We start from the raw sequence: 10,751 nt of genomic DNA, 5'->3' as shown, positions 1-10,751 counted from the left end.
ACTTAAAAAACGCGCTTTGGTGAGAATGTCATGGAAGTAATGAAAAATATCAGAGTACACAGTATCAACAAACACGTCACAAATCAAGGGTTATTTCACATATGAGTTTCCATCGAACATCTTTTCAATAAAATGTCTTACCTTTGGCCTTTCATCCAAGATTTGCTGGCGGATATCCTTGTGCTTCTCCAGTAGTCTCTCCTGTCTTTTACTCTGTGCGTCTTCCAACTACAAGCACACACACACACACACACACACACACACACACACACACACACACACACACACACACACACACACACACACACACACACACACACACAGATACTATAAGGTCTTTGCTTGTCATCAATAGTATTACTGCACCCATAAATGTGTAGTAGTGGTGTGTATCATAGGTGTCAATACTAATTTAAATTTGAAAATTTTGAATTAAATCAAATGACTTCAACTGCAATTTTACATTACAGGCATATTATATGTTGATGTTATGGACTTTACAACCTCTATCAGACCATAGCCATGTCCTCTCTTACCCGTTTAATGTACTGCACAACCTCGTTGACAAATGATCTGTTGATCTCCAGCTTCTCTCTGTGGGGAAATTTTTTCATCAACAGTCAAACCAAGCAACCAGCCCCACTAAAGCTCAAGCTTTAGTGTTTAGTGACATCTAGTGGTAATCTAAATATAACTGTTACAGTTGTTAATAATGTTCAAAACAGATACTTACTCCTCTGTCACATTCTTGTCTTTAGATTTGGCTTCACTGATCTTCTCTTGCCTTTTCTTGTCCATTTTCTTCTTGATATCCTTCTTTTCTCTGTAGATGGCAAGATGGAGAAGGAAGAAGATACAGAAAGAATGAGGATCCCTTTGTTTGTGTAAATAGGTGTGTGTATGCTGTATACTGAACACAGTCTTACTTCTCACAGACGTCTCTGAGCTTTTTGATCTGAGCGTTCTGGCACTCCTCTGCTATGGTGGTCAGCTTCTCAACCAGCTAGAGAGAGAAACAAAGACAACAAAAAACAGGGTAAAGAGAGTAAGATAGGAAACACCTGCTTTTAAATTCTTGATGACTGTAGCCAATATTTCACTTTAAAGGGTCAGTTCCCCCCAAATAAAAAAAAGTCCTCATACCAGTAGTGCTATTTATCTCTCTAGGTGTTTTGGTGTGAGTTGCCCAGTGTTGGAGCTATCATCTGTTGAGATGTCTGCCATATCTCCAATATAATAGAACTAGATGCCACTTGGCTTGGGTGCTCAAAGAACAAAAAAAATCAACAGGACTGTCTCCTTTCAGAAATCATGACCCAGTTGTGAGCAGCTTCGTGTATTATTTTCTTGACAAGAAACTACACCCAGCCACTGTATGATGCTGCTCAGAACTCCATCTTGGTCCAACGATAGACTTTATATAGAGATAGACAACGCGCCTCCACACTACGCAGCGCAAATATCCCAGATACGAGTGCTTACATCTTGTAATTTTGGAGCCAGAGTCTGGGCAGTAGTGATTGGCCGGTGGAGCCGCAGTATTAGAGTTGAGCACCACAAGCTGAGTGCCATCTAGTTCCATTATGTTGGACAGAAAGCAGACATCTCTATGGCGGATTTCAAACAATCTAGACTGATAAACAACACTACAGGTAAGAGGAAAAATTGTAATTTTGATTTGGGGGGAAACTGTCCCTTTAACTGAAGCCACAGATCATGATTAAACAAAATTCAGATCATGGAAACAACACAATCTCCAATATGCTTGTTGTCTTTTGCTTGAATAAATCGCTGTGACACCTCAGCTGTGTTTACTGTGCAGGTGTACTGGAGCAGAAGACATTCATTTTTCCACACCATACAGAACATGTGCACAGGCAGCAGAATGATGGCTGGAATATTTATTCAGCATTATATCCAGTCCAACACAAGTCTGGGCAAGCTCCTGCATGTGTGTGGCATACACGTGCCTGTTCATCGATATACACTATGCACTTGTTTATATATGTATGTTTATATCTAGTGTTTATATGGAAACACTGACCACCCTAACTGGTATTATAAACTCTGGGAAAGTGAATAATAGAGTATATATTGTAAATAAAAGAGCTTAATGATGGCACAGTGGAGACAAGTATGAAATTAGCTATACGTATGTTGGCCATAAATAGGCACCTAACAGATGACAGGAAATATGACATCTGATCTAGGGGTCTTCCATCAATATATGTGCGGTATGTACCTAATAATTAAAAAAAAAAGCGTAGTTTTGGCTGGAGCAAACATGAAATGAATCTTATTGTTTCTTCTTTCAGATTTTCCAGTTATTTAGCCATTTCACTACAAAATGCAAAAGCATTTTAAAGGCCCTAAAGAATAAGATGCTTGCATGTACATGCAATTGGAGTTTGAAAAGGATTTTGTTCATATCCATTGTCAGTAGCGCTAGTAAAGGAGGACACTAGAATTAGACATTGACAAGGATGGTGTAGATATGTACATCTCTTGAAAGTGAAGAGAAAACAGACAGTATGAGACATATTTGTTGCAGCCCTTTTGCTTAGTATTTACTTAACTAATATTAGTATTTATAACTAATAATTAGTTACATCTACATATGTGTGTATTTGTGGTGTTTGTGAGTACCTGTTTGATGTGTTCTCGTTTCTGGTACTTTTCGCTGTAGTACTGCTCCTGGCGAAGTGTGAGGAGCTGCTGCTGCTGCTGCTCTTTCAGCTCTGCAAGCCTCTGGCTGCACTCCTGATCCAGCTCACACAGCTCCTGGTCCAGGCTCAACAGAGAGTGTTCGGACCGACTGGAGACACACACACACACACAGACACACACACACACACACAGACACACACACACACACACACACACACACACACACACACACACACACACAAAGTGCATTCATATAATCAGAACATCTGCAAATTAAGATACCTTCCTTTTCAGTTTAGTGGTTCCTACTCATTTTATAACTGGACATTGTAAATTAATCCATATTAGAAGTATCTTTATATACAATAAAACTTCTACTGTATATTAAGAAAACTTGTAACACAGATATGCACATGGATGCCCTCATCACAGCTACTGATCATCAAATAAAACATTTTTAGGGAATGGTGCAATGAACATTGATGTTATTTCAAACACTAGGAGGAGCACTTATCTTCTACCTTGAAGAAACTTGGTAGAAATGTGTTATTTGTCTCATGCAGTGGCCCTCTGTGGTCCACAATGGCTGAGAGGACAGTAATCGTGGCTGTGTGATGAACTCCTGAGGGCCCTGAACGTCTCCCTAAGACTTGCAAGAAGCTTTATCCCCTTATTCTTATTATACACATAGCTCAGCTTCTTTTTCTTTCTGAAGAATGCAATGTTTGCTCTTTACGGTTTGTTTTGGAGCAATACAATATGCAACAGTGTATTTCTGTATTTACAAGTGCATGATGTACTGTGTATTTCTGTAGATTGAAGACAGAAAGGAAAGGAATGAAGTAAGAAAGGAGGGAAGTAAAATCCAACCACCATTTTAAATACTATGTGTTATCAAAAAGATTGTATTGTTGTCATTTAATTTTTTTGGCATTCCACTTTCCCTGAACTTGATTTTCGCAGAATGACTTTCAACTAAGACAGAGACGGCCAAAACCTTCTCTTTTCTTACATTATGTAGCCCAATGTTTACTGCTAACTGTAGCTTTACTAGAAATATCTCAACATTTGGCCAGTTAGTTATAGGAAAAACAAAAGCCTATTTTTTCTTAGTTGCATTTTTTTGGTGGATTTATTATTTGTAAACATAGATAGAGCAAAAGGTAAAGACCTTAAAGGAAAGAGATGAAGAGGGAAACAAATAGTAGGGCACTTTGAAGAGGAGAAGAGGAGGAGGCTACCTACCTTTTCTTACCGTCTCGTTTGCGGCTCTTCTGCAGGGCAGAGCGCCGGCGCTGATGCTGGCTCTGTAGCTCAGACACGCGCGCTGTGTGCTCCTTGATCAGCTCGCTGGTCTTGCGGTGGTGTTTGCGAACCAGCTCCTTCATCTCCTTGTACTGCTTCCTCTGCTCTCGGACAAAGCCCTTCTGTTGCTTCAGCTCCTCCACTGTCTGAGCCTCTAATTCTAAAGGCAGGGGACGGAGGACCAACAGAATTATGGGACAAAAGTGAGCAAGCAGCAGGGTGACAGACTGTACAATACATTTTGAAAAGCCAAGTTTGACTAGTTTTGTGAAGCACTTTGTAACGTGGATTTTAAATGCTCTATAAATAAAGGTTATAAGTATTATTGCTGATTTTAGCAACTGCTTGGTAGCTAAAATTATCAGCACTTATAGAAGTTGCATTGGAGTGATGAATATACCAACATAATAATACCATTATATCTAGAGACATGAAGTCATACGCACTGCATTTACAACACGTGACTCGAAATTTACATGACAGCATATGGTTAACTGTGAATTTCATGAACCTAAATGATCTTTTCATTAAAAAAAACATTGTATGTTGCATTTCTGGTAAGTCTTTAAACTATAAACTTAATCAATTTACTCCATAGTCTTGATAGGATTATGCCTAAACTCATGTATCATGTACGTGACCACCAAAATCAGTCAGTCAAATCCGCATCCTGACCAAACTCATCCACTCAACATACAGTACGTTCCTCTGATCTTCACTATTAGTCAAAATAATTCATACATTCTGTTTTATTAGCTCAAATATTAGGTATAACTCTATATAAATGAGGGTCATTGACCATGGACTCCATAAAATAGTGTAAAACTAGTGGTAGTAAGGTGGTGGTAGTGAAATAAAAAATAATAATAATGTGTTGAAAATGTTGAAAAAAGTGTAAAAAAAAAAGTGTTAATCTTTTTGACCCAGGAGGACAACACAAGGGTTAAAAACACAACCTTACCAGTGAGGACACTCTGAATGATGTCTTCAGTCTTCACTGATGGTTTCAATGAGCCTGGTTACCAAAAACAAGTTCACGTGTTGAGTTGCCAGTTGGTTGCATAGCTAAGTGACAAAATATCTCTGATCTTTTAAATGGTTCCGATTTTAATTACAACAGAAAAATTATATTTTCATGTTGGTTTAATATAAATAATAAATATGGTCTGGTCTCCAAGTTACATCTATATGAACAATAGAACCTTGTTTATCTCCCCCCAAAATCTAATCAACATAACATAAAGTGAAGAACACATTTTCTGTAACTATATTAATATATTGTCATTATAATCTTTTTCTCTTCTCAGTTGGGGCTTTTATCTTTAACCTGTAATCCTCAATCTCTTGTCCATAAAAGACATTGACAGATAAATTATGACTGAATTATCGTGATTAACAACAGAAGATTAATTGCAAAAATGAATAAAAAGGTGCAAAATGTAAGGGTGTGAGTATTTACTAAAGCAAACTATAACATGTATTATCTCATCGAAGAATCTCTAAATTTTCTTATAGAACAATTATCGTGTATTTCTAATTGTGTGTTACTCAAAGTGAATATGATGTTTCAAAACAATGTTATAATTTCAGTGCATTTAGAACGCAGGTGACATTTTAGATATTAGGAAAATGGGATGATGGGATTTGAAGGCTGGTTATCCACAGAGTACCTGCAGACTGGGGCTGGTGTCCGACCAGCGAAGGGGGTTTGGGAGCAATAATGGGTGTGTGGCTCAGTCCGTTCTCTGCAGGCAACGTCACCCTCTGGTCCACCATAGATTCTGAGGGGGCATCACTTCCTGCCTCCACCTGTCCATCACATGGAAGATTCAACATGTAGATCAATCCAGTCAAAACATCTGTGAATACAGCACTAACCACTAACTCCTCTGTAGAGCATTTTAAATGTGAAGTACGGTGAAATGAACAGCACATGTATACCTTCTCAGTGTTTGCAAATGGGGGTGCAGAGTTGTCCAGAAACACACACACACACACACACACACACACACACACACACACACACACAATCAAACATTGCATAAATTGTCACACACATTTTTCTGCTGCTTTCAGGTGAAATAATTGTTGTTTTCTTCTGTTAAAACATGAATACAAAGTTCACTGAAAATCCCATTCTTCTGTCACAAAGCCCACAAATCCACATTCATACAAGTTTTTTTTGTGGAAGAAAAACCTCCTTGAGTGGTGGTATGTTTTCAGAAGTCTCTTGCTGTACCTGTGTCCTGCAGGATAGTTTGTAGACATAGCTTTGGTAACCCACTCTCAACATTGTTCTAGTGCCGTGGCTCAGCAGATCTTAATTTCCCCTAGGCTCCGCCGGCTCTCGGTCTATATGCCCTTAACTCTAAAATGTTAAACAAATTTAAAATAATTTCTGTTCTAGTCACACTAGGTAGCTCTTCTCCTTTCTTTCCCCACTCTCTCTACATTCATATCCAGACAATGTGTTCTCCCTTTTGATGCTCTACTAGTTTGGTGACTGTTGCCATGGTCACAGCATGAAACAGCACTCCTTCGACATCCTCCTGGCTAATCAAATCAGCTGGCAAATCAAATAATACAAGCCCCTAAGGAACAACCCTTTTTTCCAGTCCACTCTTGTTATAACCCGAGATGACCTTGTGTCCTACCTCGCCTCTCACATCCCTGTTGCATTACACCTACATTAATCCTTGGCTACCTGTACTCTCTGTCAAGTAAATTCAAAATGACACCACATGATTGCAGCTACTTTACCCTCAATGCAGCACCTACACCTATCTCCTTCTATTGTTTTAATGTTTTTACTAACTTATGTCACTTGGAACAAAGCAGAAGGTCAGGTTCTCAGCAGCCAGGACTTGTTTAACTCTCCGAGCTGCTTGGCATTAAGCTTATGTTCAAACTGCAGCCTGTACTAAAGTTAAAGGTAGCTGCCAATTCTTGTACAGTGAATCACATGACATCAGTTAGTCGGCGGTTACTCACTGTGTCTCACCAAATCACGTACATCTTTGTGTATGTGATTTGGTGAGACATGTAGACGTACTGTATATATGCTTAAAGTCTAGTAAATATGTTGAATGCATTTCCTCCTGCAAAAAACATTTTCAGAGACACATTTTTGAATCATTTTGTGGCTTTTACACCCACATTTTCACCACTTACGCTTCTGATGATTAATCAGTTAAATAGCATGAAATAGTCAACAGTATATCACGTAGCCAGCAAGCATAGCATGTGCGTCCTCGAGTGTGAGCTCCATAGAAATGATTTTAGGGGGCAAAATCTGCACCGGGTACCTTAAAGATTGACACTATGTTTAAATCTGGGTTAGACCTATTACCATACAATTACAGACATCGATAGGATCACTATGAAGTCTAGGGAATTGTCATAGGTATTCATTTTGAACTGATTGATTGATATGGTTGTCAACCTCAAATTATATCCCCTTTTTGAGACTTTCAACATGATCAGAAAATGTGTCACAAACCAAAGTAAAGGTTGAGCTGGAGTTAGCATGTACGTCTTATCAGCAATTTCAGCCAGACAAATTAAGTAAACAGATTTATAAATTGTGTTAATTTTTAACATCTAGCATCTAAACACTACACCTTAAAGAATTTAGGTGAAAGTACACAGAGTCACAATGACAGGCCTATCCTCAGAGACAACCTAGAATCAGAGCCCGCAGGTGGATGCTGAACGAGGTTTAATAAACGCAGCAACAATACTTCCACAGCTGTGGCTGTTTATCATGGAGCGACTGGGTATGAAAAATGGTCCAAAGAAAAATGTGAGGATAATATCTTTAGGGATCTGTGCTGTGGTTCATAATCCATCCTTTCACTACAATGGTGCTGGTGGATGGCTGTGGGTTTTAAAATGCGGTGATATTAAAGACCTGCTTCTTTCTAAATTGCATCTTAATAGGATTTTGCTGAAGAAATGGAACTCCACTCTGTCTGCATCTTTTCATTCTCCCTACCATCTGTTTTTAATTCCTAAACCAGTTAGATCCTAACAATGAGGCGAGCAGCCAGCTGGCTGAGGGAGCGCTCCCCGCAATCAGCGACTGATCAGTGGCACAAAGCTTTCTACACATAAACACAAACAAATATGAGCATACACATGTGGGATGTCCAGCCTTTGCAACACACACACACACACACACACACACACACACACACACACACACACACACACACACACACACACACACACACACACACACACACACACACACCTCTTTGTCACCCTCCTCCTCTCCTCCCTCCTCCAGAGTTAGAGCAGCAAGCTGATTGGCTCTCTGCTCCATCAGGTTGACATAGCGGATGGGATTGGACAAGGCTTCAATGACATCTGAGTATCAGAAAGAAAATAAAGCAACATGACTCTGGACCTGCAGTGTTTTCTGGACAAAAACATTTGACTTTTGGTTTTAATATGTTCACCTGACTTACCTGCAAATGTGTCTGGGACATAGTCCTTTACTTCTACATACACAAAAAGAGCTGGCAAAGTCAGGGACTGGTTCTTCTCATTCCTTAGGCTGATGTAGTGATAGCCTGCAGAGTCAGATTGAGCGTCTATCAGTTTAGAAACAACAATTCAGGAGCTCAGCCTGCATGTGCAAGTGCCGCAAAGCATCCAGATAATTAAAACACACTTTAGGAAGCAGCCACAGCTTATTCAAACATGTCACATGTAGTTGTTCTGGTACTGTCTATGGTTTCTCAGGTGTATTTATTTTAAAGAGCTAATTACTTCAGTGTATTTCCTATTATATTCTCAAACTCTATTCCAAAAGTGGAATTTATCATTAAATTAAATTAAATTAAATTGATGGGGTTGTTGAGCTGAGTTGTAGCAAATCTTTGTTACCTGGACGGATGGCTGACACAGGAATGATACGGTGGCCGATGAACTTCCCTCCTTCTTCAAACACGGCTATCCTTAATGAAGCAAGCGTGGGCAGAACAACCTGAGAAAAAACACTCATTGTTAAAATGACACTAATAAGTTTGATACAGTTCCAAAATAGTCTCAATTTTGGAATATACAGTCATTACAAATCTCTGTGTAGTTGGTCAGTAAATGTGTTCTCTGCACTTTATAAAGATATATTGAAAGCTACAACTGAGAACGTAACCTCACCTTCTTAAAGACAATAGCCTCCTCTTCCCAGACAGGGTTGATGGCGTTGCCTTGAGATGTCTTGGTCTTGAACGCTTTCCTCTTGGTGTCCACCGGTAAGCCGAACATGTCGATCTCCACATACGTGCCTACTTTCTTATCTGACAGGAATTGGCCTGAAATGATCTGGAATGACCGTAGAAGGAAAGAAAGGAAGAAAGCAAGAGAGCATGAACAGTGATCAAACACACTGAGATAGACACAAAAAAGAGCTTTGCAGACACAAAAAGACCAACACAAAAACACACACACCTTTACAGACAGTGTGTTGGCTACTATCCCATCCACGGTGCTCTCAGTGAAAGGGTCAAAGTGTTTGTCCGGCCGCCTCATAAACTCTGGTTTGAGTCTGTAGCCACATTTCCCGTTGTACTCATACATGCCCAGATTCAACTGCATGGACAAATCTGTGGAGTGAGGACAGAATAATAATATTAATGTGACTCAACAACAAACTTTAAAATGCAAACTTTATTATTTACATAATGAAGCATTAAAAAAAAATCACAAATTTAAATAGGAATAGGAATGTAGCATTTACACAAATTTAAAAAGTTGTAATAAAAAGTTACAAAAAACTCCCACACACTGTCTAACTTGCCAAAACTATTACAGCTATTGCATTTATTTTTGCAAGTAAATTTTTTTCTGCAACTTTTGACCTACTCATCCCACTCCGACACACCTGTCTCAAGGTATAGATGAGCAAATTATTTTTCTGTAATGTAATACCTTCAATAGAAATGTCTTTCACTATTCTCTCACTCACCTATTGTTTGGAAGTTGAGAGCCACCAGCTGACAGCCGGCGTTCCAGAAAAGCTGAGGGTTGTAGTTGGATGAATCCACTCGAGTGCCTTTAGGGTAAATCCTGCTCAGCTGCAGTTTGTTGTATCTGAACATAGCTGGTTAAAGAAAATGCTGCATGGCCTGCATTAGAAAGTACAACAGGTACTGTTACTAAAACTACTACACTGTTACTACAACTTCTTTAAATTTTGTATTATGACTTTAAAACTATTATATGTATATGAGTATCATCTCTTTACGTTTCTTTAACAGAATTAGCCATATGAGTGAAGAGCAGACTACCATAAGGAATTTAATGGGCTGTAATGCAATACGTGCACTGCAGACAGCTCAAAGAACAGAAGTTAAACATGAACGCAACTTAGATCCAAACATTGTGAGTTATATTCATAATTGTGTGGTAAAACTGAGAAGGATACTCCACAAACTCTACAGGACATTTGGTCAGCTGTTCCAAAGCTTTAGTCTCTACGAAGGATGACATCTGGAAGCTGCGATTGATCTCTGCGGGCAGATATGGTGATATGTTGATCACAATTATTTTCTTCCAAAATCACGGTTAAAAATGTATTCCGTATGTTCATTTTGCATGCAATGTCTTCAAGTATGTTGTGTATACTTTTGGAAGCTTCAAAGCTGTTAAACTTGACAGGCTGGATGTAGATGACTAGGTTGGACATTTCCACTGTAGCAAATGCCTCACTGCCTGCCGTACCCTGTACACACACACACACACACACACACACACACACACACACACACACACAC

At 39.1% G+C, this 10,751-nt stretch overlaps 1 protein-coding gene across 5 annotated transcripts in view; it reads right to left on the bottom strand.

The window, feature by feature from the left end:
• The window catches only part of plcb1l (phospholipase C beta 1-like), a 174,566-nt gene that overhangs the window by 16,055 nt on the left and 147,760 nt on the right, over positions 1-10,751 (bottom strand). For 4 of the 5 annotated variants that reach the window (XM_032542976.1, XM_032542975.1, XM_032542974.1 and 1 more), the window contains 16 exons: positions 10,603-10,699; positions 10,403-10,487; positions 9,944-10,068; positions 9,427-9,581; positions 9,136-9,300; positions 8,863-8,962; positions 8,442-8,546; positions 8,225-8,340; positions 5,643-5,781; positions 4,934-4,987; positions 3,913-4,132; positions 2,647-2,815; positions 927-1,003; positions 734-823; positions 537-594; positions 142-228 (listed from right to left, as the gene is read on the bottom strand). In XM_032542976.1, the coding sequence (XP_032398867.1) occupies positions 142-228; positions 537-594; positions 734-823; positions 927-1,003; positions 2,647-2,815; positions 3,913-4,132; positions 4,934-4,987; positions 5,643-5,781; positions 8,225-8,340; positions 8,442-8,546; positions 8,863-8,962; positions 9,136-9,300; positions 9,427-9,581; positions 9,944-10,068; positions 10,403-10,487; positions 10,603-10,699 (1,842 nt within the window). Of the gene's footprint in view, positions 1-141; positions 229-536; positions 595-733; positions 824-926; positions 1,004-2,646; positions 2,816-3,912; positions 4,133-4,933; positions 4,988-5,642; positions 5,782-8,224; positions 8,341-8,441; positions 8,547-8,862; positions 8,963-9,135; positions 9,301-9,426; positions 9,582-9,943; positions 10,069-10,402; positions 10,488-10,602; positions 10,700-10,751 lie in introns of those variants that run through there. The other variant, XR_004336183.1, reaches the window with a different exon arrangement.

The sequence above is a fragment of the Etheostoma spectabile genome, chromosome 18, assembly GCF_008692095.1.
Source record: "Etheostoma spectabile isolate EspeVRDwgs_2016 chromosome 18, UIUC_Espe_1.0, whole genome shotgun sequence".
NCBI lineage: Eukaryota > Metazoa > Chordata > Actinopteri > Perciformes > Percidae > Etheostoma > Etheostoma spectabile.
The sequence above is the reverse complement of the archived record's forward strand: the minus strand, read 5'-3'. Positions and strand labels throughout refer to the sequence as shown.